The following is a 27,619-nucleotide window of genomic DNA, read 5'->3' as shown; positions in this document are numbered from 1 at the left end:
ACTCTTTCCCTCCAACTTCAGCTTGTATGAATTTTTTTTACAAAGCCTGCAGCCTTGGGTAATCAAAAACATTCTGCTTTTGGATGACTGATGTTCACTGCATTCTGCCCAAGAGGCAGAGCACTTCCAGATAACTGGCCCTTATTCATTTCTGCAATTGTTCAAGATGCTAGGTTCTGCCCTAGTTCAGATATTTGAGACAGATGTTGGAGAGAGAATCTGGGGTGAAAGGGGGAGAGTTTAATCAGCATTATTCCTTTTTGAAGGGCAAGGAAGATGATAAAGAGAACTTAGCAAGGTACCTCCCAAACTGAAAATTATTTTTCAGCTTTTGACAAAGTTTGTTTCTGTTTACCTAACTTAACACATTTCTCTTTATATTTTTCAGTTATGCAAAAGGAGATCTGGATATATCATATATCACCTCCAGAATTGCTGGTATGATAAGACCACCTTTTCTAAAATCACATATGCTAACTATGTTTAAACAAAGACTTTGGCCTTGACCATTTTCTTCCTTTTCCTCTTCTCCCTCCCCAGTGATGTCCTTTCCAGCAGAAGGTGTTGAGTCTGCCATAAAGAATAACATTGAAGATGTGCGGTTGTTCTTAGACTCTAAACATCCTGGCCGCTATGCTGTCTACAATCTGTCACCAAGAACATACAGGCCTTCAAGATTTCACAATCGGGTTTGTAAGCCATTATTGCTTTTCCATTGTTGGTTTTCCATTATGTTCAGTATGAACCTGATGCATCATCAAGTAATCTGAGACTGTAAGAGATATAAGAGGATATAAGAAGTGGGGTGCATTACTTCCTTCCACTGAAGCCATCTTTGATTGTATGATCATCCATAGTCTTTCTCAGTGGCTCCTGTTTCTGAAGCGGGCATCCATTTTTTATTTCCCTTCCTTTGGATAAGAGCATAATGATTTTGGCACATTCATGGAGGACAATCCTCACAGCTGATATTGATCTTGGTGGCAAAATTGAATCTCCATGTTCAGACACATGACACACCTTAGAATATTTAATATATAGCATACTTCTGAGTTTCAACTGGCTCCAGTTGAAGATAGGATACTAAGCTAGATGGGCCTGTAGCCTGGACTAACAAGACTCTTCTGTCTATGAGGAGTCTCCTTGGCACATCAGAATGGTTGCAGATCACTTACACAATGTTCTTGTGTGTTGTAACAGAGTGCTGTGTTTCACTTTCTGGCAGTTACATGGTAGGTGGATTTGAAATATTTGAATAGGGAAAGCCAAGTGGAAAGCTCCACTCTGATAGTTACTTGAATAAATAACAGATTTATTACATGATTCTTAAAAAATGAAATAACCCTGAGTTCCTTGACTGAAAGGAAGGGTAACAGTGTGACAGATTCTTGTTTGATCATACTCTGTTTTCTTATACTGTAGTATAGAAGACCTTCAGGTTTCAGTTGCTGAAGGTACATGGAAGTGGATTATTATCAGCTCTGAAAGTCCTTTAAATCTGCAGGCTGAAAAAATTAAATGTTAATCAAAATGGCACCGTGTTTATGTTTTGTTTAAAATATTTACATTCAAAAGGAATCTCAGTTACATACAATGTTCCAGTGTAACAAGTGTCCCAGTATAATAAAAGCAGGAAAATAAAAACCAAAAAGGATGAAAAATAACTACATTAGTTGGAAGTTTCTTTAAAAGTTGACCAAAAGACCAAATATGAGTCCATTTGTAAATTTCATCTATACACCATTCTTTCAAATGTTGCAAGTGTTGTTAGATCTTCTGGGCATTGGATCACAGGTGGAGAAACATTATCTTTCCAGTAATGGAGTATTAATCTTTTTGTGGTCAAAAGGACATGAAAAATCAATTTCTGTTGGCAATTTCCAATAATTCCCAAGAAACTGGTAGATAATTCAAAAGAATAGGCACATCCCTGACTATCAAGGAACTTTACAAAACCAAATTTATTTGTGTGATTACTTCCTCCAAAAATTTCACTATTATGGGACAACTCCAAAACATATACCATTAAGGAAGCACTAGCAGTATTACATCTCCCAACAATTCTCTGATTTAGAAAGCCCTTTCTTGAATATACATTGTGACAGCCAATATACCCAAAAGAGCAATCTCTGCTATACAAGATATAGTCAGAGATCCATAGCCATATTAGTTATAGATGTTATAGATGCTAAAACTGATGGCCATTGATCAGTCAACCTTCCCCTGAATAACCTAAAGCTCTGTCAGGTTTGTTTGGAGACAAAGGGCCAAAGCACACAGCAGAAATAATCCAGTTTGAGGCCGCTTTAACTGACTTGGCTCAGTGCTAGGGAATCCTGGGAACTGTAGTTTTGTTGTGGTACCAGAACTATCTCTAACAGAAAAGGCTCAATGCCTCACAAAACTACACTTCCCAGGATTCCCTAGCATTGAGCCAGGGCTGTTAAAGTGGTCTCAGGATGGATTATTTCTGCAATGTGTTCATAGTCTTTCAGATAATCCAGACCAGTGATTCCCAAACTTTGGTCTGCCAGATGTTTTTAGACCTCAGCTCCCAGTATTCATGTCTGTTGGCCAAGCAGGCTGGGACTTTGGGGAGCTGAATTCCAAAACACCTGGAGGACCAATGTTTTGGAATCACTTTTTAAGACCATATAGGGTTTTATAGGTCATAACCAGCACTTTGAATTGTGTCTGGAAATAAACTGGTAGCCAGTGAAGTTGTTTAATAAAGGGGTTATATCCTCCCTATAACTGACCCTGGTCAGTATTCTGGCTGCTGCATTTTAAACCTGCTGAAGTTTCTGAACAGTTTCCAAAGGCATATTACCAATCTTCTCTTGCTGTGTAAATCGAATTTTAATAATAGTTTATATTACCATCCACTTAATATTCTCTTTAAAACAGGTGTCTGAATGTGGCTGGCCAGCGAGACGTTCGCCCAATCTTCAAAATCTGTATAGCATTTGCAAGAACATGCATTTATGGTTAAAACAAGACCCAAAGAATGTTTGCATTGTACATTGCCTTGTAAGTAGCAGTTAGTTGCAAACATTTGCTATACCTACTGAGCCAAAAGAAATGCTGATTTGTTCAAAATTTTGCACAAGTAGTTGGGGTGGAGTGAAGAGAGACCTATGATAAATTAAGTGAAGTAAGCTTTGGGTTTCTTTGATGGTTTGATGACCCTGTTCAACTAGGGATAGTTTATTGGGGACTGCCAGTAGGCAGTTGACAGGGTTGAGGCCTAAGCCCAAAGTGTGTGTGGAATGGCCAGTCTCATTTCATCCCACTTTCTCCTTGCCTAGCAGGGTGTTAAAAAGAAGAGTAGATTAATTTTGGGGGATATCTTAATTGATTCAATTGCAGACAGCTTTTGCAATTAGGCTGGCAGCTACAGGTTTTCCACCCTGATTGAATTTATGATAGGACTTGCTGATGTACTGCATGTTTTCTCCCCTTATTTTTAAAAAAGGTAGAATAGCAATAACGGTTATAATGAGAAATTTGAGTCTTCCAATGGGAAAAACCTTGCCAAAGGAAGGATCTTGTTGTGCAGTAGTGGTGAAACCTCCATTTTGTTAAGAAAGGGATCGTAAATTCAATTATCAATATTGTAATTTTTCTGTGGCATATATTTGGACTAGTGTGTACAATTCTAGTTCCCTTACTTTAGAAAAACTGCTGCACAACTGGAAAAGATGTGGATAAGGTCAGGACAACTTCCATACGGAGAAATAATTGCATATTTCAGATAAAGGGTGGTAAGAAAGGTGTATAAAATTGTGTTGGGAGAAAAGTGGAAAATAAATAAATAAGAAGTAGAGAAATTTTCCTTTCCCTTCCCATACTTAACCTAAGTGGTTAAGACGCTTACTCGCTGATTGCAAGATCGGCAGGTTGGCAGTTCAAGGCCTGGGTGCCGCATGATGGGATGAGCTCTCATCACTAGTCCCAGCTTCTGCCAACCTAGCAGTTCAAAAGTATTCAAATGCAAGTAGATAAATAGGTACCACTTGGGTGGGAAGGTAAATAACGTTCTGTGCAGTCATGCTGGCCACATGATCACAGAGTAGTGTCTGACAATACTGGCTCTTTGGCTTAGTAATGGAGATGAGCACCGTCCTCTATGGTTGAACACAACATGACAACCTTGCCAATGGGGAATACCTTTACCTTTACTAAAACTTGTCCATAATTTTCTGTTCCATGGACTAAGCTATTTCTGTTACCATCATGGCTTCAGTTTGTGCAATTTTTTAATGGTTTCATTGGCGGGATATAGACCGCCACTTTGAGGCGGTCTCCCGCCGGCGCCATTTGCTCCGTGAGGGAGCCGCAGCAGCCACACTGCGCGGCTCCCCGCGGAGCAAAAAGAAGTTCCATTTTGGAGCTTCTTTTTGCGGTGCCTTTATGACGTCGCGAGGCGCCGCTGGCACATTCGCAATGTCATAGGCGCTGCGACACGTCTGGATGCTATGCGTCCAATACGTAAAGATGGCGGCGCCCGTATGAACAGGGCGCCGCCATCTTGTACATATTCTATACGTACTAGGGTTAGGGGGGTGCGGAAGCACTGCCCCTTCCTAACCCTAGTATGTATAGAATACATACTAAATGGCGGTATGTAACCCGCCATTTACAATTTAGAGATTGCAGACAGTATTATTTTCAAGGTACTAGTTGGGATAATTAATGTTGTTGCCCAAGTAATAATTTCTGTATACACATAACACATTATATTTTTGTACTGTTTTTTAAAAGATAACCTTAAGTTGTCTTTCTTTCTTTCTTTCTTTTTTCTAGGATGGAAGAGCAGCATCAGCTGTTGTTGTTTGTTCTTTTCTATGTTTCTGCCGTCTATTCACCACTGCGGAAGCTGCTGTTTATATGTTTAGCATGAAGCGCTGTCCGCCGGGTATCTGGCCATCACATAAGAGGTATAGTGTTTGCAAAAGCATTTCTGGCTTAGGAGGCTCTGTTTACTTTCTTTGTAAATGCTGAATATGTGACATAGAAATTAGAGAGACTGAAGACTTTTAGAGGTACTGAGCAAGCTCTCTGTTGGATCACAACTCTGCAGTCCCACACTGATGTAAGGTTTCATACTGTATTCAGTGTCTTGATTCTTCCATTTTGTTCTAGTTTTTTGTTCTTGTGAAGGAGGTTAGGAGAAACTGAAAGTGAAAATGATTCTCCTTCCCCAGTCTTAAAAAGTGGAGAAGGACTCCACTTTTCACATTCACGTTCTCTTGGTAACTTTGCCTGACCCTTTTCTTTAAACACTTCTGGACTGAAATAAAATTTCCTTTGGGTGGCAGAATTGCTTTTGGGGGTGATGCCCTCATTTTGTCACCCTCACCACCACCATAGCTACACCCCCGCTTGTGCTTATTTCTTAAACCATTTGTCCATCAAATATGGGCCAAACAATGGATTGGAAGTGGATGAACTACTGCATAGAGTAAATCTGAGCAACCTTTGTCTTTCCATGTGTCTTTGATTAAGATTCTTAAAACCTCTTTCTGTTGTCCAGGCTGCCTGAGTTGAAATATTTAAATGGTCAGAGGTCTTTATTCCTGCTGTAGGGTATAGGAAACAAATGTCTTCACCTACTTACCTGAACTGATTGTTGTATGTCCCAGGGAAGTAGTACACTACACATGTTGTAATGCACCACATTTGTGTAAAAGGCCTGTTATTTCTTAGTACAGTTGGTGGCATTCTGTATCCATGGATTCTACATTCACAGATTCAACCATGGGAATATATAACGAAACCTTGATTTTGTCATTTTATATAAAGGACACGGTTTTCTATGCCACCATATATAATGGGACTTGAACATCCACAGATTTTAGTTTCCTTGGGGTACTGAAACCTAACCCCAGCCAAGGGCCAAATGTTTAAACTTTATTTCAGTAAGGCAAGCTTGTGAACTAGCCATTTGTTCACAAATGCTTGCGACCAGTGAAACTTCCAAAGTAGAAGACTGGGAAACTTTTGCAAACTGGAAGATAACTGGTTTTATTGTCAAGTATTGGATATTATGGGATAAGTGCCTAGTGCAGGTATGCAGCAGGAACTCGGCTAGGAAAAGATATTTTTTACAAACTAGAAACTTCTATAGATTGATTTGCAATATTGTATACAATTTACACAAGTAAGTGTGTGTTGTGATGAAGCTTCAGGCCTTTTTGACTGTGTACTTTTGATGCATTCTTGTCTTTTCATAGGTATATAGAGTACATGTGTGACATGATGGCAGAAGAACCCATTATCCCTCACAGCAAGCCTATCCTTATAAAGTCTATAGTCATGACACCAGTCCCTCTTTTCAGCAAGCAGCGTAATGGCTGCCGGCCTTTCTGTGAAGTTTATGTTGGGGATGAAAGAGTAGCCACTACCTCACAAGAATACGATAAAATGAAGTAAGTGGAAAATTTAAAGGAGCAACCACATGGGAACTGGGGTCAATTCCCTTCCAGACCTGCCCCACATGGGCTACACACAACCCCAACGTAACAGCAAGCTCAGACATTTTCCATTGCAGTTCCTCTTAACTTGGTGGCAGGTATCTATTTGTTCTTTGAGCAAAATGAAACGACAAAAGTTTCACTGGCACCTTAAAGACTTAGCAAATGTTTATTGTGACTTGATCTTTCATCAGTTAGAGCTTACTCTGTCAGATGCAGGCTATCAAAATAAGTTTTATTTAAAATATTTGTATCCTGTTCTTCAAGCAAAATATTTCCATAATTGCCTAAGAAAAAACAGAAGGAACCCATGGATGTGACTAATATTTGTTAAAATAGCGTATCTTGATATTGAGACACCCTGTCAAGTAAAGGGGACGAGCCGTGAGATTCTTTGCACTTCAAGATTTTGGTGGGGAAAATTTATTTGTGCCAATACAGTACACTGATTTTTATGTAGAAAAACGACATGTATTTTGTGCACAAAAACAGTATATGTATTTTTTCCAGTACTTTGACTGTTTTGGTGCATACACTGAAAATGTACCGCTGCATATACTCGACTATAAGTCGACCTCATGTAAGTTGCAGGAAGGTTTGGGGGCCAAAATTTTGGATTTTGATATGATTCATGGATAAGTCAAGAGTAAAACTTGGTATATAACAAAGAATGCAAATGATGATGCAAAGGAAAGCAGTGCCAGAAAACTTACAAAATTTGATAAGGGAATATAAAGGGGGTGTGAGTGTGTCCAGAACAGATGACACTCTTGCCTTTCACTAGGAGATGGTTCCTTTTTTAATAAGAATTAAAATACAGTACAATAGTTACATTGACCCATGGATAAGTCGACTTGGGTTTTTGGAGTCAATTTTTTGACTAAAATTTCTAGACATATACGTGAGTATTTGCTTTTTGTGTATAAGACATATTACCTGTCCTAAAACATGTTTTCCATCCAGGAAAACTTTGTGTATTTTTTCAAATATTTTTTCTCTACTAATATGTCAAAGCATCAATAGTACTTTAAAATTATACTGTAGTCCTCTTATCTTATGGAGTGGTGGAACATGGCAAAATGATATGTTCTGCATGCAGGAACAAAGTAAGCAAAGATTTATATCTCTGCAGCCTTCCCTTGGGCTTGCAGTTTTAAAAGACATGACACACATTGAAAAAGATAGGAAAGGAAGAAGAAGAAAATCAAACAAACAGACAAATACCAGTACTTTAAGTTTTTACAATGACCAGCTGCAATGAGAGAGTATACAGGGTTATTACAATGCCAATATGGAATCCAAGGGCTGGAATTTCACAAATGACACTAGTCCAATCATATTTAAGATTTGTGTGGGCACAATGTAGATCAGGTTCTCCTGGCAGTAGGTCCCTGGGTGATTTGCAGTAAATCAGAAGAATTTCTGCTTCCAGTTATTTAACAGTAGAAACATTGAAAAAGTTTCCCACCCTTTAAATTAGGCTGCTAACATACTTGGGGGAATCAGGCATGGACATTTATATAAAAGAGCTTTGGGGGTTGGTTCTGGTTCTCATCACAAATTGCTGGGCTGAGCGTGTATTCCGAAGCAGCCTTTGGGGCATGTGTTGAGCGATCATATATTAGGAGAAATGAGTATGAAGATATGTTTACATGCATCTGTCCTAACATATGCATTTTTGCATTTTTCCCCCTGATGTATGATTTTTGTATGGATTTTTTAATCTGACAATGGCACTGCAAAATCTTGACAAATGAGGACAGCTCTTCCCTGTTCTGCATATTAGTCATTGCAGACTAAGGTGGCTTCTGTTAAAATGTGAATTCAGACACCTTTTCCCCACATACCAGATGTGGCCAATACTGGTCTTCTCAAATAGTTCTTGTTGGATCTTGGCCTCAGTTTTGGCATATAGGTGCTACATGGTGCTAGATGGGCAATTTCAAATGCAGCTTAATTTCTGCTGACTAGGGTGAGCAACTGCTGAAGTCTGTCAAATAGTTCGGCCTCATCTTAAGGAAGAACTGGACTATATTTCCAGATCTGTTTTTAAAAAAACATAAGGGTATTTTTTGTTTGTCAGCTACAGCATACCCACAAAGTCCAGTTATGAAAACGCAATCTCTTGGAATTTCTAAATTGTCAAGGAAGAGGAGGGAGTTGGAGAAATGAAACAGTATATTCATGATTTTTATGAAGTGTGATATATAAGATGATTGTTTTTCTTTCCCCTAGGGATTTTAAAATAGAAGATGGGAAAGCAGTAATTCCATTAGACATAACAGTCCAAGGAGATGTTCTCATTGTGATTTATCATGCCAGGTCCACCTTAGGTGGCAGACTCCAAGCCAAGGTAAGGCAAGAAATGCAGAGCTATAATCCTGTGTTCTGTACATAGCAGTCGTTCCTTATTTTGTGTCCCCAGATGTTGTTGGGCTTGAACTGCTAGAAGCCCAATAAGCTTGGCCGCTTTTCCCACACTTCTTCTGATTTGTATACTACCCATTCTGGGAACTTTGCTTTTGCCCTGATTCTTGTACAATCTTGCCTTGGGTAAACATAATCCTCACCTCACCCCCAGATTACAATCTGCCTTGCAGGATTTGCCTATTCTGGATTTCACTTTTCCACAAGCAATTTCCATGCTACCTGATATTCTGCTGCCACCATAAAATGAATAAATAATAAAATGAAATAAAAATAAACAAGTCATCTCAAAGTGTGTTCATAAAGATTATAGTTATACTTTAGTGGGTTTTTTAAAATTTTATAAATCTCTTATATAACTGTATTCTTACTTAATCTGTACTCTGCGACTGAAACCTGCAGCTCATCCACACTGCACGATTTTGGCACTTTGATTCCATTGTAACTGCTGTAGTAACATTGCATGGAATTCTGGGATTTGCAGGGGTATTTAGAATTCTAAGCCAGAGAGCTGAGTGCTGAGCAAGCTACAAACCCCAGGATGACATAGGATGTTGCTATGGTGGAGTGAAATATAATGTGTGTAGTATAAATGTGCCCTCACTCACACCAGACCACCTTCCTAACTCGTCAGAGGCCACCTGTCATTTCTTATTTCCCCTCTGTTACTGCTTTTCTTCTCAGTCAGTCAGCATTTGACACATTGCACCACTATACGGCTGCATCCACACTGCAGAAATAATCTAGTTTGATGTCACTTTAACTGCTATGGTTCAAGACTATGGAGTTCTGGGAACTGTAGCTTTCTGAGACATTTAACGTTCTCTTTCAGAATGCTCTGGTGCCAGAACAAACTACTATTCCCAGAATTCCATAGCATTGAGCCATGGCAGCAAAAGTGGTGCCAAACTGGATTATTTCTGCAATGTAGATGCAGCCTACATCAGTTACTCTTCCCTCTCAGCTCTTGAAAACCATAGTGACATATAAACATTTCACCACTTTTACCTTAAAATACAAACCTGTATAAGTGTATCAAATGCCACTGGTACCACTGTTATAGAAACTCAATGTTGTTTCATGGAAGAGGCTGCTTGTGGATTATGCTTACTTACAACAAGATACAGTTATTAAATCAAAGGTTGCATTTGCTCACATAGTTAGGCTATAGCAGCCTGTTTTGAGAAGGAAAATGGGATACATAGTCTCAGAGGCTATTTATAAATTATACTACTGCAATATTAAGTTACTGTGATGTGAAACGAAATATTTCTCAGTTACCACAAAACCACTAAACAAGGGACAAAAATGTCTGATTAACATTTATGCCTCCACTGTTTATTGCTTCACTTATGTGCCCTGTTCATTTTTGTGTTCCTTTGCAAGATGGCATCAATGAAGATGTTCCAGATCCAATTTCATACAGGATTCGTCCCCCGGAATGCTACAACTGTGAAATTTGCTAAGTATGTTTACTGGGAAGAGCTTCTCAATACAATTGCAATGAATACAGCTGAATGCAGTTGTACAGTGCAGCCGCATAATATGTGGGCACGCCATACGTGGCTTTCAGCATATGTGGAAACCTGTGCGTTGGAAGCGGTAATGGCGTGTGTGCCTCACCACACCACGCTGCAGGCACAGGCCCCATTTTTTTCAATGGGGTTCCGCCATACGCTGTATTTCCCTTATGCAGGGGAGTCTGGAACTGACTTTTTTTATGGCAAGGCTGCTTCATGCCTAAAAATACATTGGATATAGTAGGATTGCCCTACAAGTAAAGTAGATCTGATCTGTTGCAATGTAATGTAAATCTGATATATTTGTTAAGAAGAGGGTAGGAGACGTCTCTTACTGCTCTTTGAAAAGCAATATAGATATAGAAATTTCAAGTGAGTGAATTAAATGAGAAATTGTAATAAATAACAAAAAGGTTGAGCACTAATAAAGTACTCACCATCGAAAACAGAAAACTTAATATCAGTATATTATAAAAACATACAAACTATACTAGATATAAGAATAATTAAAGCAGAGTCTAAAGTAATTAACTGTATGCATTATATTTAAGAGACAGATTGAACTGGACAAGAATAAGTAATAAGGAAGAATATTTTAAAATGATACATATACACTGAATGTGATATTAAGAATAAATCTGAAAGTAAGGGAGAGGGAGAAGAGGGATGGAAATATTAGAAAAATCTCTTTTGTTATGGAATATGTACTGATATATCAATGCTGCAACAATACTATACTATACTATACAAAATGGTAATTTCACTGTAATGCTAATACATATATATATATATATATATTAGTAAAAAGATGATGATGATGATGATGATGATGATGATGATGATGATGATGATGATGATGATGATGATGATAGAAAAAACAAGAAGTTGTCTGTTGGGAAGCCATCACCTGCAAACCCAATTGAAAGGCATAGGACTTGCTGTGGTGAGGCTCTTGTTTGCTTCAAGGAGGTTTAGGCAAGATGATTTTTCAGTAGATTGTTCTCCAATTAAAAAACAAAACAAAAAGACTTGTGCACTTTTAATTGTAAAATTGTTGCAGGTACGATCTGGATGCCTGTGACATTCAGGAGAAATATCCTGACTTGTTTCAAGTGAATCTTGAAGTTGAAGTGGAGCCACGGGATAGACCCAGCACTGACCGAGCCCCCTGGGATAACTTGAACATCAAGGGTTTGAATCCCAAGATCCTTTTCTCCAGCCGTGAGGAACAGCAAGAGATACTAACAAAATTTGGTAAAGAAAAATATTAGCTCAGCTAATGTTAACGGCAGTATTTTCAAAGGCTTCCATTGCAGTGTGTGCTTGTGGAGGGTATAGTTGCATTGCCTTTGATTGTGTGGGGGTGGATGTGTGTAGCGAGTTGTGGGAAGGTTGGGTGGGACTTTGTGAACTCTTTAAGCATAGTGTGAACAGTATTTTGTGCTTGTATCCTTAAAGATAAGAAATCTTGAAAGGGGGTTTCTAAATTCAGGGGGTTTGAATTTTCACTCACTAGGTAAGCCTGAACTGCCTAGACAGCCAGGCTCAACTGCCCAGTATGAAGCAGAGGCATCCAAGTCAGAACTATCTTCTGAAGGTACACCTGTGGAACCAGACTCTCCACCGAGCAGTGGCACAGAGGCAAATTTCTTCCATACACTAGACTGGCAAGGTAAAAAAAAAAAAAAAGGCAATTACTTAACAGGCAGATGTTGTATTGCTGCCAATTACTTTTTTAATGCATGTTTTTTCTGCTTTTCTGCCAGATCGTCTCCCAGTGCCATTTACGTATGATCAATAAAAATAAGTCAGTGCCGTCCTGTAAACTTATTTACTAAATGACATGATGGAAAGGAGGGAAAGGAAATTCAGGCGCCATGTTTTTTTTTTATTTTAATTTTTTTTATTGGATCATTAAAATCATTACAAAAAAGAAAAAAACTCACACATCATACATTGACGAGAAAGAAAAGAATTACATCACATTGGCCTTTCATACACTTACACATGATTGCTATCTAGTGTACTTCAACTTTGCCTATAAAAATTATCTATATCAACCTATAGTTCTTCCATATATTTGGCAATAATGGTTCTCTGGCGTTTTCATTCTTTCAATTCCATCCACTTGTTTCCTTCCTTTCTCCCTTCTCGATTATTTCCTTTTATCTACTTTCCCATCTTCTTCTTCTTCTTAACTCTCTTTTATTTCTATACTACTCCTTTCTCTCTTACCCTTCCTTCTTTGTGTCTTCTTACTCTTAATTTAACCATACAATCTAAATAAATTCACTCGTTCACCTTTCCTCTCACACTCTCAATCTACTTGCTCTAATCTTCAACCACTTACTTAAACTTTCTACTCATCAACTTCAATCATACAATACTTCTTATCCATTGTTTGCCAATTTGTTTGTCCCTCTATTACTGACTTTCTAACGCAAATGCGTGTTGCAAATCGCATCTGCTTAAGTTGTTCTAGACTCATTACAGCTACTGCTATTATTTATTAAGTTATTTAGTTAATTAAAAAACAATTTCCTCCTAGTCTTTATAATTCATAACTTGTTAGTCTGGGGTTTTTGCATTCCTACAATCTGTTTTAAAGTAGTCAGCCAAGTCAACAAAATGGCTCCGCTTCCAATCTCTCCCTTTGCTGCAGCCTGATGGAATGGCTCCTGGTTGGTTACAAACCAATGAGAGAGGAGACTGATTGGAATTTGGTATCAGCACAGCTAATCAAACAGTGCTACTTCATTGTATGCTTTCAGTTGTAGCACACCCATATTTCTTCACCCACTTGAAGAATGTTGTTTGCAATGTGCTAGTCTTGTTTGAATGAATAGCTCACTAAATGCTCTGTTTGTAAGTATAAAATATCCTCACTGTGAGGATTTCCCCTCCCTGACAAATGTTGAAATCTGCAGCATGATCTCTTACCTGAGGTCAGATAAGAACATTTCCCAAAGGACCTTGTGATGACTCAGGAAAGTCAGAAGCACTGTCTAGTGAATGCAAAGCTTGCATATCTTGATCCTTTTTTTTCTGTGCCTCCACACTACCTCCAGTTAAGGGGACCTCAAATTGCTCAACCCCTACAAAATGTCTTGTAGAAGACATCTTACTCTCCTACAAGACTAAATGTGTGGTCCTTCATAGGGCTTTGTAGGGCTTCAGCCTGCAGTCCCTCACCATTGGCTACTGACACTGGTTGTGGTTGATGATACTAGGCAGCCAAAATATCTGGGGGACCACAGTCACCCACACATGTTCTGCTAGAGGAACAAAACCAGTAGACAACTTGCTTACTTTCTGGGTTACTTTGACTTTAGGCGGATATGGGTTTCCAAAGCAGCTTCTGCTCCATTGCTCTAAATTTCATTAGGTCATGTCCTGAAATATCACCTGAGGTCCTTCATATAAAATTTAGTTCACCATAATCAAAATGACTCCTGGAAAACTGGTTGCTGTCTTGTAAAACATACCACATATTCTGTAATGTATTCTTTTTACTGAACAGAAGGCAAACATTCAGATATTGGATCAGAGGCTTACTTTTCCAAAGAAACTCCTGGGCTAATTGAAGAAAGGGAAGACAGTGAACCTTCAGATGAAGAATTTGCTGCATTTCCTAGTGACGCCGGAGCTGCTGAAGAAAAAGAGAAAAACACACTGGGAAATGAGGATAGTGAGCAGTTCTTTGAAGCTGACTTTGAAATGTCAGCTGTTCTGTCCAAAGAGACTCCGGTGGAAGACAGTGTTGACTTGCTTGGGCTAGATTCAGAAACACCTCCAGAACTCCTCCAACCGCCTTCAGAGATGAAGAGTTCCTCTAGCAATGCAGACTTGCTGAATGACTTGTTTGTTAGTGGTATACCAGAGAGTTCAGAAGACTCTACTACGGACCTTTTGGGAGGAGGGGCAGACTTCTTTTTTGGGAGCCAGTCCCAACCCTCAGCAAACCCCCAAGGTAGTTGTCCTCCACCCACAGCAGCCAGCACCTCTTCTTCTTCAGGTATGTAACCAGGCTTCCTTTTCACTGAAATTCTGCCTACAGAAAATCTGAGTGAAAAGACAACTTAATTTTCTCTCTTCCCCCTTTTTCAGTTGTCAATTGTGCTATAATTTTCATTACCTTTGGACCCCCTATCATATCGAAATCTGCATTCCCCTGTTTGAATATGGAACAGATATATGGGCTCAAAAATCTGCATTTTCATTTTCAAATGGCACATTTTGGCCTTTGTGGTTGCAGCAAGACAGAATATATGTTGAGGGCAATTAGAGAAAAAGAGAGAGTGCTGGAATGAGGGTTCCAATGGACAGTGGATTGATCTTCACCTGACCAGAAAGGAGCTTTAAAATGATACGGTTTTTCTTCAGATTAACTGTCACGTCTGTAACGTAGTGAAAAATTATTACATGCTTGGAATGTACTGTTTAAACTGGTCATTTTGTTTGGAATTCATAATTTTGTGAGCGCTCTAAAGTCTGGAAGGAAAACCCGGCCACTATAGTGGGAGTGGCTACTAACGTCAGAAACTCAGCATTACAACTGATAGGTTATCTCCTCACATTTATCTGTTTGCAACTGGAAAGCTGCACTACTTTCTAGATTCCAAATGAGTCAATGTAACTGTATTAAGAACAGGAAAGGAAAAATGACTAAAGCTAAAGAAAAAAATTGTTCTTAAATGGTACCCTCAGGGGGTGCACAAGAGTTGCTCAAGGGTAGCCTGAGACTTGGAGGCTCTGATCTCTCCTCCTCTTCCCAAACCATTTTATGTGTAAAATTTACACATGCATTGAGTTAAATATTGAATTTACTTAAATAAAAATGTTCTAATTTGAATGTTATTTCCTTATAAAATTATTAAATATGAATACACATGAATGTGTGATTGAAAATATGCACACTAATAATAAATAAATATTTTTATTTGTATACTGGGTTGAGGGGGCATGCAATGTCTCCATGTAGATGTAAAGGATGGTCCCAAGGGTAAAAAGTGTGAATTCCACTGGGCTAAAAGGTTATGTTCTGTGAGAAATCTGGAATAAATGAATTTTCCAATTGGAACAATTACAAGATGTTCTTGATTTTAGAATGATCTGTTTTCTAAGCTTAAGTAGGTTCATCATTATATAATAATAGTTTTCCCTCCTAAGATTTGGAAGTGCTGTTTGACATTTGGCACTTCCATGAGTTTGATGGAATTTGTGCTAGGCAAAAGTTGTGCAGCTTCATCACATGACAACCTTCTTCTCCCAGCTCCCCCGTCTGCCTTTGAGAACACAAGATGCTTTTGAAAAGCATGTTATTCGGGTATTTACTGAGATATTTTGAAGTTACATGAAGGTCACAGTGCTGTGATTGTTCTGAATGCTTACAACTGCAAGATGGATGTGGGACCTCAGCTGGTTCTGACAACTTCATTACTAAATGTTTAACTGATGTGCGATGGAAACAAGTGGGTGGGTATGCCATGGCAAGAAAGGAATATTGCGTGTTTCTGAAGTTGGTGGCTCTGATTCTGCACTGCTGTTCCAAATCAGCTCTACTGCTCCTAAGCTGCTGGAAAGGTATTGGAACAGGTTTAACTCTTAAAGGATTTTGACCTTTGAGTGTAGAAGTTGTAAGGTGGAGAGTGTCAGACAGGCTCCCTGCCGGCCATTACATGCCACTCCCCTGCTGAGTATAAATACTGTCCCTTGAGCGGCTCCAGTTAGTTCCTGCTTGACAGTGGTCAGTGAAAGACCTTCCGGCTGGAGGCTCTCTTTTCTACATCCTTCTGCTTGTTCCGTTGACCTTTCATTCATCTTTCTGGGCAGAAAAGTCAGCAATGCCTTCCATTCAGACTGGTACAGTAAAGCTTTTATGTTATTTGCTGGGGCAGCTGCTCCATTTGGATTATCTTTTCAAGAAAAATAAACTGGAAGCTTCTGCTCTGCTGACTACTTCCTAGTGATTTCAGCTGATTTTCTTGGGGAGAACTGGTCTTACAGATTGACTGACACTGTGAAGTTTTCTAGTTTTTTTCCCTTTCTGGGAGCCAATTTGGGGGGCGGATTTAGCAGGCTGAATGTATGCAAGTGTCTGAGGGATTATCTCAGTAGATCATTGTTCACTCTGTTGATTAGAATAAATCCTTGTGTTATGTAATAGGAGCTAAGCCCTAATGTTGGGAGTGGGTGGCAGAGACACAGGGCTTGAAAGTGTGCTAGAAAAGAGATACCTTAACATGAGATGCTTCCTTGTACTAGTGAAACGAAACACACAAGAGCAGAATCTGCATCACCCAAAGCCAACAGTGTTCATGAAACCTTACTCCACCATAGATACATTAATTGTTAAGGTACTACAAACCTATTTGTCATTTTGGAGTGTAGAAATGTCCTGTAGAATTTGGGGATTTGTAGTTTGTTGAGGCACCAGAGTTCTCTGACAAATGTGGCTGAATAACCCACCAAATTATAGATCCCAGGATTCTGTAGGATAGAATTGTGGCGGTTAAAGGAGTGTCAAACTGCTTTAATTCGGCAGTGTAGATACACTCTTAGTTTGATGTGGTTTTGGAGCATTTTGAATAATACCAACCATGTTGTGTTTGTTTCTTTAGCTGACCCATTTGATCCATTCACAGTCAATCCAGACAATCCAACTCTTACTGGTCCTGATCTCTTTGGCGACTTTCTCAGTCCAAATGCACCAGCTGGATCCAGCGTGTTTCCTTCCACACACAGTGCACCACCTCCTTCCTCTAGCACAGAGTTCCTTAATTTAGGTAAGTATATGTTTGACATGGTTTCCTTCTTTATCCCCACCCCTAATCACATGGCCTGTTGTGATTTATTCCACTCAGATTAGTCAAGGTGGATTAGTGTCTAATAGATCAGCTTGACAGTGTTGCTATTTTAACAAGCTTTATGTTACAGATGTATTATTATCTTCTCTGTTGTAAAATGGCTAATGTTTTGCAAATACCATCGTTCTCTTATTTTCTGGAGGTGGGCAGGCAATTAGAAACACCTTTAGAAATGAATGCCACTGCCTGCAATTCTCATATGATATAATATCTTAAAGCAGAGGTGACCAGATGCTATATTGTGAAGCACATGAACTCAAGACATGTGCCAAGTGAGCGTTGCATACAAAATTCAAAAGAGATGTCATATCAAGAGTGTGGAGCCTTTCTGTTCCTTAGAACTCAGAAACATTTTTTTAAAAAGTGAAACTCCACATGTATTTTCATTTAACAGTTTTGTAGGTTGAACTGTAGAAAGTCACATAAAATGCATCCAGGGCGTACAACGGGTTCATTGGACCCTGATAGGGAAGCCATTGGCACTCCTGATGCCTTGGCATATAACTCCTGTGACCAATGGCAAGGGGATTGTGGGAGTGGGGAACCAAAGTCTCCCTATCGTTGCTTAAATCATAGTTTGTAGTAGCCTGACCTTCATGATTAACCATATAACTGCCTCAACCTATAGGTTGATGGAACAAACTTAGAGTATTTAGCTTTGAAACACCATGTAAGGAGGCACAGGTAATCTTCCACCCCCTTGTTCAGATTCACTAAACCAAGCTAGGCAAATGCTTAATGACAAAATACTAGTGTGAACTCCAACAAAATGCTGCAGTGCAAAGTATCCGGTTCTTGACTAGTGACTTGAACCCTTTCTCTTCCAGGACACTCTGTTCCATTTCCCCTTCATTTCAGTTTCCCATCGCCTAAATCTCTTAGTACAGTCGGCCCTTGCCTTACGCGGGGATCCGTTCCAGACCCCCCGCGTACAGCGAATTCCTCATATGCTCAAGCCCCAATAGAAACAGTGGGGCTTGTGTGCGGTGGCACGTGGAGCGCCACGGGCACGCATGCACATTTATTTGAATAGGACGCGCCTCCCCTTGCGCCCCGCACGCTCCCTGCGGCTTGAGCACATACGCTCAAGACCGTGTAAAGCACGCCCGCATGTAACGCGGGTGCACTTTATTCCAAAGTAATAGTCTGTTTTCAGTCCTCCATCTCCTTTGAGGGTGGAGATTTGCCCCTGAAATTATTTTTCAAACATTTTGTTGGATATCTGTAAATGTGTGGGTTTCATACTGAAAACTCCCTCACATGCATTTCTGGAGCCACATGGCTCCATAAGGACTGACACTTGAGAACTGATGTTGCTGTTAATACACATGATGTCACTTAGATTACAAGTCCAGTGCCTGACAGCTAGTGATGCAATTTACTAATTATGCTGGTTGGAAGACAGCTTGTATAAATTGGAAAATATAAGGGAAATGGAGATAGAGAAATAGAGTTCAGTTGTAGGTTTCTAAAATCCTAAAGGCACAACACCAAGTAATAATACGAAAATAGCAACATAACACTAAAACAAAAATTGGCAGTAGACTTAATCAGGGTTTATACTCCATTTTAAATGACAGCTGGGCAATAAAATGTCCACTTTTAATTTCATTGTAAAACAAAATGTTGAATTGAGCCCAATGCCCACCATATATAATGGGCTCTGAATTGTTAGGGGAAATATGCATGTCTGTGTTGTTCAGGCTTCTCTACCGATTAAATCTAAAAATAGTTCTTGGAGGAAGCAGGAAGAGATCTCTCTTGCTGACTTATCGGCACATAAATAGCATCCACTCCACAGTTTAGGTAAAGATGCACAGAGTCTTTCTAAAAATACAAAGTTCAGTCTGTGCGTGTGACTTAGTGGGCTTGCTGCAAGATAGTGTTGGAGAGTAATCTTTCATCCTCAGTGAATATAGAAAACTATAATGGAGAGATGATGTTGTTTAAAGGGTTGTGATTCACCTTTATCACCTGTCCTAAGTGTTTTCACAAGTTTAACCAGAGTACTTGGGGAAGGGGCGCTAGGATATTAAATATCAGTGCTTGGGCATTTTGTAGCTGAATTAGTGATGTGTCACACAATAATGAAGGTGAGATAAAGTAGGAGTGGGCAGAATGCGGCTCATGAGCTCCATATGTCCACAGAGCCATTTTTGTGAAATTCAGGGCCCTCCAAATAGATAAAAAATTATTTTGAAGGGAACTTTTTTCTAAACAGGTTTTGTGTGTGTGTGTGTGTGCGCGCGCGTGCACACAAAAGTCACCAAATGCTGGCTAGGAGGGATTGGGATACTTTTGCCTTGTTGGGGGAGGAATACATTTTAGGCTCATAAAAGGCCTTATTTATAAACAGAAAGTGACTTCTACTAACTTCTTAAAGAAGCAACAACAACGTTTATTTATAACACCCTTTCCACCAAAGGGCAGAACATCAAACATAGGTAATCAATAATGGACAATAAAACAAAATACTATAAAATACTAAAATAATATACTAATATGCTTTTTTAAAAAAAAGAACGGCCTGATGAGCCTGAAAATATGGCAAATGTTGCCTATGCCCCCAGAAGGTATTTTGGAGTGTGTGTGTGTAGATATCGATATAGTGGGGATGTTGCTGTCCATGCTCTCCTGAGTAAACCTCTGAACTTATTTCACCCTTTTTATAGTTTGATGTGAATATGTAGAGCTTCAAAGAGTTACCCTTTCATCTTGCTGGGGGATTTGGGTGATATAATCATAATAAAAAACAAAATAATGTCTACATAGTCTGTGTTCCACAAAAGGACTAAAATGCCTACATGTGTATATTCCTATGCTTTCATTTGCCTGTTGAGTACTTTGCTTTGCTATCATTACTGACATCTCTGGCCATGCATCAACAGCAGTAGCTTCCTCAACCACTGTTCAACAGGAGCTAAATTTTCACAGAACTAACTGTAAAGACTCTTGACACAATGAGATTTGGCTTGGTTTAAATTTTCCTCTTTTTAAACACAGGCATTACTTGTTATGGTGCAACTGCACACTTTTTGTCTAGTTTTGCCAAGTTCCTGTTTGTTGTATTGAACAGCTATTTCTACTTTTTTCAATCTCAAATCACAAATTTCTGGTACAGTGGGTCCTTGGTATCTATTGGGGTTTGGTTCCAGAACTGCCCTGCCCTGTAGATACCAAAATCTGTGGATGCTCAAGTCCCAATACATACTGTAATATATACTATTGAAACTGTAATAAGACTAGAAAATCTACAAAAGCTTCAAGCAGTTTTTAAAAACAGTGAGCAATTGGACTGCAACTATGGAGAACAGGGTTCGAATCCCCACTTGCCCATAGAACCCCCCTGGGTGACCTTGGACAAATCACAAAGGAAGACAGTGGCAAACCCCTCTCTGAACAAATATAGCCAAGAAGGCCCCATGAGGGGCCTTAGAGTCACCGTAACCTGGAAACAACAACAACAAAGCAATTTTAACTTTCTGTTTGGGGGGGAAATACTGTTTGCTGTGCAGAAAATGCCGTAATTGGTTACTAATTCTGCGCAAAATTTGCATGTGGCTGATTTGCATAGAAAATAGCTTTTTCTATACAGAATGTAACAAACTGCTATCTCTTGCACAGAAAATGCTTTGAAAACTGGCTTGTAAAGGCTTTTGAGCAGCAAGAAGGAAATTGCTAATATTATGAATTCCTTCCCTCAAGAAGAAACTTATTCCAAACGGAATGAAATAAAGCTGAGCTTGTGGATTGTTGGAAAAAATAAGTCTGAATTCTTAGACAGATAGTGAATTTGTTAACTGGCCTTGACCTTACCTGGACTGTAGTTTATGTGTTTTCAGGATCCCAGGATTAGCTGTAGTTGCCATACAGATTCCTCTCCAGTTTGGAAACACAGAAGGCTACATTGCCGCTTGCTGGTCAGAGGGACTGGAGGTGTCTTTCTGAGTCCTCAGTATCTTGCAAGATAGTAATGTGGAAGAAGGATGGTACTATGGCATAACCTTTTGTGGCATCAATATATGCCACAGAAATTAATTGCCAAGAGTCTATGAAGAAATCCAGGAAGAAATTGACAACACACCAACACAAGACTTCAACTAATCATAGGTGCCTGGAATGCTAAAATAGGCAGTAGAGAAGAGTCAAAAACACTAGGAAGATTTGAACTACGCATAAGAAATAAAGGAGGAGAGTGATTGATAGAATTTTGCAAGGCCAAAAGTCTATTAATTACAAATACCTGCTTTATACAACCAGAAAGGAGATTGCAGTGGGCTCTTCCCTTACATGGGGATCTGTTCCAGACCCCCCCCCCTCCACATAAGGGAAATCCCACAAATGTTCACGCCCCATTGCAAGCAGTGGGGTGGTTGCTTGCATTACAGTCATTTGTTTGATTGCTGCATGGCTTCAGCGTATGCTTGAAGCCACGTATGGTGCTCCTGCATACAGTGTGGGTGCACTACACCCACATGGACGTCACTAGATGGTCAGTACAAAAAACAAGTTGATTATATAACTGGAAGTAGTAGATATAACTGAAAGCTCTATTCTTTCAGCTAAAACTAGACCAGGTGCAGACTGTGATAGAGATCATGAGCTACTTATATCAAAAATCAGAGTAAAGCTGAAAAAGAAAGCAAAAACAGTCATTATACCAAAATATAATGTGAACAATATCTCAACAAAATCTACAGACAGTGTAAGAAACAGATTTGCGCTATTAAGCACAATTTACCGGGAATCAAAACAACTATGGTCAGAAGCCGGGGACATGATCCACAAGAATAAAGAGAACTACTGTAATAATCAATGCAGAGAAATGGAAGACAGTAACAAAAAAGGAAGAATGAGAGATAATTTCCACAAGATAAGATAACTCAAAGGAAATTCCAAACCAAAGGCCAAGATGCTCCGTGATAAGAAGAGGAACATACTACAAGACCATGAAGAAATAAAAATACATTCCATGCAATACACAGAAGAGGAATATGTTTAGGAAGAAGTGATGTCACACTCACCCATAGTGTGTCAACTGGTGTGACCTGCATCCCCTAGGTGACACCCCTATATACAACTGAACATTAAAGTTAGAATGGTCTGATCCATTGTATTTCCCATCACCATGTGCGGATGTTAGAATTGGACAGTTAAGAAAGTGGATAGGGAAAACATCAAGTTATTTGAGATATGGTGCTGGAAAAGCATGCTGAGAATACTGCCAAGGCAAAGAAATGGGTCCTTGAACAGACCAAGCCTGAACTCCCCCTAGAAACCAAGATTATTAAATTGAGGCTGTCGTACTTTGGCCACATCATGAGAAGGCATGACTCATTAGAAAAAAACAATAATGCTAGGCAAGGTTGAGCGTAGTGGAAAGAGAGGAAGACTGTATGCCAAATGACTAAACTCAATTAGGGATGTCACAGGCCTGAATTGACAAGATTTAAGCAGAGCAATGGAGGATGGGGGGGGGGGGGCAATGAGATGTCTCATCCACAGGATCACCATGAGTTGAGGTTGATTCGAGGGCAGCTAACAACAACAGTGTCTCTATAAGTTGTTGTATACAGTAACATTGTATTTCCTATAACTTGTTGGCATTCTTTATTATTATTTAGTACTTGTATGTATTTTATACCTTATTGTATTACATATTTGTTATATTTTGATAATTTATGTTTGAAGCTGTTCACTCCCTTTTTTCTTTTTCAATCCTGTTTTTTGGGGTGCCTCACTTGTTTGGACACCTTCATCTTTTTGTTTTTGGAATGTATACATGAACAGTGGCCATGCTTGTTGTGGATGATAGAAGTTATAGTCCAGCATATAGAAGACATCAGTTTGGTAGAATTTGTTCTACTCCAGGGATGGAAATCCTACAGCTGTCTAGATGCTCTTGAACTGCAACTCCCAGCAATTCTTAACATTGGTTATGCAAGCTAGGGTCTCCAGGACTTAGTCAAACTACATCTGGAGGGCCACATGATTTCCACTCTGGATCTTTTCTAAAGTCTGGCACTGCTTTACCAAAAAGGGATCTTTCCTAGTTTGGTAATCTCAGATCCTTTTACTAAAGAAGACAGTAAGGATTAAATTTGTATTCAGAACATGTATTTTTTACTTTTAAGCTATAATCTCTTCATTTTAAAAAGTCATATATAAAACTGAGGAACAGTTGTGTCTATCATCATTATTAGTAGTAGTGCTGCAGCTGCTGCTACTAAAATTCATACCATATGACTTTTACTTAAATGGCTGCTCAAATGGAAGAGGACAGATTTCTCAAAGCACTAGGTGTCTGATAGAGTTTAATACATGTGGGAAAGTGACCAGGATAAAAGGTGGAGGATTTTTTTTTGTGTGTGTGGTGACAGATCAGGGGGTGGAGGGTCTATAGCCCTCCAGATATTGACAAACTGCTACTTCTATTGTCTCTCATCATTGGTCAGGCTGCCTGAGTCTGATGGGAACTGGAATCTGGAGGGGGTAAAAAAATATCTGGAGGGGTACAAATTCTCCAGCTTCACTCTAGGAAGTGTAGCCATCATGTAGGTGATCCTATAGAACAATCTAATGGGATTGAAAGATTGTGAAAATAAAAAGGCAAGCCTTAATTGAATCATTATGTGCTTTCTAGATCATGGCAGCTGGATAATGGAGAGACAGTATGTGTGGAAGGAGGACTTAGACAGCTTAAATCTTATGTCATGCCAGACCTGTATCTTGATTCTCAGGAAATCCTAGTTGTCATCTTTAATTAGATAACTAAAAGATCTTCTGAGTGCAATACTGTCTTAAGGTCTTGTGGGAAGGCCATTTGGCACAGCAGCAACTGAGAAGTCTACTGTTCGACCCAATTGTGTAAAATGTGTTTCCTAAAGAATTTGTACACACCTACTCATTTCAGCCACGAGGCATGAGTTGGGTTGCTTCATGCCACTAACAGATCTTTTACAGAAGCTTTATGGTGTATGCCAGTTTTTGTTTTCTTTACTCTTTCAGTGAACAGAAACAGCTTGCTGTTAGACGCTTGGTTTCTGTAAAATATGTTTTTTAACACAAAACTATACAAATTTTCAAGTTCTCCAGATCTCTTTAACAACCTAGTTGGTACCAAAAACAAGGGAAGCTGATGTGGGAAAGAAATGGGAGGTCTGAAATAGGGATGGAAATAAATATTCATAGTTATTTCCTCCCAGTTTTAAAGCATGAGTTTCCTGACAGTCAGAAAATAGTGTCCAGAAGAATAATAGACCAGTGAGTATTCTGTGCAATTTTCTCCCGGTATTCAAATATCTCAAAGTGTTGCAAGTGAATTATCCTGTGGAGAAAAACATAACATTTTTTTTTTGGAAAAAAAAAAAAAATCCACCTTGTTTTCTACACAGAAAATGGGGTTTCTTCACAGAAAGCAGTTGTTTTGTTTTGTTTTGTTTTGTTTTACAAAAACACACTTACTTTTCTCTGCAGAATTGTTCTTCCACAACATTGCAGGACATTTGAATACAGGAAAAACACTACAGGAGAATGTTCAGCTTCTCACACAGGGGGAAGCAAGCTGTCATACATTTTCATCCTTAGAGGAAATAGTTGAGGGTTTATATCCCTAGGCTGAAAATTAGGCTAGATGTTGTGGCCATTAAATCTGCAGTGAGATGCAGTCTCAAGATGGAAATTGCTGAATGAGTCATCAGTAGCTGTGCAAGTATCAGGCTATTCCCAACAAAGTGTACTTGGAAGAAACACCAATTGGGTGGTCTTTTAATTAATCCTAATATGTGAAGCCTTTTAAATTGGATGGTTCAGGGACATATCATTCCAAGTTATCTCATAACATGAAATGTTCATCTTTTCCCTCCTCCTGGTTGAATTCCTATAGCTGACCCAAAATATAGCTATTTTCCTCTTGCTGTTTTCAGACATTTTAGTCTACTAATTTTTCAATTCTTAACTTGGGTCATGTAACTGTGACTCTTGTTTCCAGCCTTGGATTGTCACTCATACATTTTTGTCCTGTAATGCAGCCTACTTCAAATCTTTGCACCTACAGTTTGCTCCGTGATACGTACTTCCCTGCTGAGTTGTTTCAGTTATAACCTCCGTCTCACATGGTGGACCTTGGAACTGCTTAAAGGAAATGGTGTTTTTGGGGGGTTTACCTCATCCTTTGGTTGCCCTCTTATAACTTCAATCTGGTCACATGGAGAGACAAGAGAACTGCATAGCTAGGTTAGTGTCCCGTGTCACAGTGAACAAGAGTCTTCCATCCTGTGCAATTTTTGATACTTTTACAGAGAGGTTGGCTGTTCCAGTTGTGTTGCTTAGGTCTGGAGCCTTGCAATCCTTTGAAAATACAGTGAATCCGTATCTGAATGCATCTGCTGAAGTGCAGCCCTTCTCCATTGCCTTTGCTGGTTAGAGTTGTGGGGAGTTCCAGTTGACCGTCATCTATAGGGCCATCAATTCTGTGCCCTTGCTCTAGAAAAAAGAGAGGTTAATCTGTTTATTATTTTTAAAGCAAGGCTAGGGGAATACATAGACAGCTGGTTACCAGACACCATGTCCTGCAGTGCAACTTCCATATTGCCACATTTTGAAGATAAACTATGGGAAACCTTCTTGTGTCTATTGATTGTCAGACAGAATGTAGAGCTAGGTTGTGTTTTTTGTTATTGCTCTTGCATTTTAAGAACACAGGAACCCTCTGGATTAGCCCAAAGATCCACCTAAGCCATAAGTGAGACATTCAGGTGATGTGCAACCTGCTCCTCCTTTTTTTGGCAAATTCTCTGGGCTCCCCAATTTATTTGTAAAATAAATATGTTTTGATTTGCAATCAAAATAAATTTCATATTATTTAATGAAGAATTAATTGTCAGGACTTTTAAATCTATTTTACACATATTTTGCTGATTTTTAATGTATTTTTAATTAGAAAAAAGCAAAACTTACAAAAACCAAAAGTGTAGCTCTTTAGCACTTGGCCAACTTTAAAACTGATCTGTGACTCTGTGATAGTTGCCCATTCTTGACCTAGGTAAACGATAGCAAATAATATTTCTTCAGGGACTGTACGAAATAGGTCATCTAAGCCTTGGAGTAATGAAGTCTGGGTTTTAGTGGTACATTATATGAACGTGTTTCATCATGAACATAGTACAAATCATTTTTTGTGCCCTACAAGTAACTTTATCTAAGAGGATCCACTGTTTCATTTCACATTGTTTATAACTGTACACTTGGCTTTTGATAGCCATGGATTTTGCATCCATGGATTCAACCATCCACAGCTTGAAAGTATTCAACAACAACAACAACAACAACAATAATAATAAATAATCCAAAAAGCAAACATTGATTTTGCTATTTTATATTAGTGACACCATTTTACTATGCCACTGTATTTAATGGGACTTGAGCACCAATGGATTTTGGTATACACAGTGGGCTGGGGGAGGAGGCTGGAACCAAACATCAGAGAATATCAAGGGCCCACTGTATGATTTTTCTCATGTCCCATCTCAATCAGTATTTGGGAACATGTCATTGCTATTTGTTTTGCATTTAAGTTTGTTCTCCCCTTACTGTCTCCATCCATGCATATGCACTATAGATCTGAAACCCCACGACTGTACCCCATTCCTCTGAGGAATCTTACTCTTTAATTACTTTTTATTAATACAGTCAGTCCTCTATATCTGCAGATTGTTTATCCGTGGATTCAAGCATCCATGGCTTGAAAATATTATTAAAATATATAAATTCCAAATAGCAAACCTTGATTTTGTCATTTTATGTAAGGGACACCATTTTGCTATGCCATTGTATTTAATGGGATTTGAGCATCCACGGATTTTGTTATCCACGGGAGGTCCTGAAACCATAAGCCAGTGGGTACCAAGGGCCCACTGTATAACAGTTTTACAGATTAAAGAAAAACAAACAAACTCTGGTTGAATAAAAAAAACATATTAAACAATCACCCTTAAATATTACATCTATGTTACATATGAGTTTGTCTATATATCTTTACATGCCAATTTTCTCTAATTTACATTTAAAATTATATCGTACTTGTCTTCTAGTCTTATGGTTGCTCAATTAATTTTCCGTAATCTTCATATAACAAACAATAACCTATCAATTTATTTACAGCTTACTACATACTGTATATGTATGAGTCTATGTATGTATTTATGTACAGCTTACTACATACTGTATATGTATGAGTCATACCATGTATGAGTCTAGAAATTTTAGTCAAAAAATTGACCCCAAAAACCTAGGTTGACTTATCTACGTAAATCCATGTAAATACTATATC

At 38.9% G+C, this 27,619-nt stretch overlaps 1 protein-coding gene across 4 annotated transcripts in view; it reads left to right on the top strand.

Annotated features, from left to right (window-relative positions):
* GAK (cyclin G associated kinase) overlaps positions 1 to 27,619 on the top strand; it is a 116,999-nt gene that overhangs the window by 69,832 nt on the left and 19,548 nt on the right. For all 4 annotated transcript variants that reach the window (XM_042449596.1, XM_042449595.1, XM_042449594.1 and 1 more), the window contains 11 exons: positions 389 to 438; positions 541 to 689; positions 2,908 to 3,030; positions 4,807 to 4,940; positions 6,237 to 6,431; positions 8,712 to 8,829; positions 10,290 to 10,369; positions 11,484 to 11,677; positions 11,940 to 12,095; positions 13,944 to 14,438; positions 17,044 to 17,208. In XM_042449596.1, coding sequence (XP_042305530.1) covers positions 389 to 438; positions 541 to 689; positions 2,908 to 3,030; positions 4,807 to 4,940; positions 6,237 to 6,431; positions 8,712 to 8,829; positions 10,290 to 10,369; positions 11,484 to 11,677; positions 11,940 to 12,095; positions 13,944 to 14,438; positions 17,044 to 17,208 — 1,859 coding nt within the window. The remainder of the gene's footprint in view (positions 1 to 388; positions 439 to 540; positions 690 to 2,907; positions 3,031 to 4,806; positions 4,941 to 6,236; positions 6,432 to 8,711; positions 8,830 to 10,289; positions 10,370 to 11,483; positions 11,678 to 11,939; positions 12,096 to 13,943; positions 14,439 to 17,043; positions 17,209 to 27,619) is intronic.

The sequence above is a fragment of the Sceloporus undulatus genome, chromosome 2, assembly GCF_019175285.1.
Source record: "Sceloporus undulatus isolate JIND9_A2432 ecotype Alabama chromosome 2, SceUnd_v1.1, whole genome shotgun sequence".
Lineage (NCBI taxonomy): Eukaryota > Metazoa > Chordata > Lepidosauria > Squamata > Phrynosomatidae > Sceloporus > Sceloporus undulatus.
This window is presented reverse-complemented; position numbering and strand designations above follow the sequence as displayed.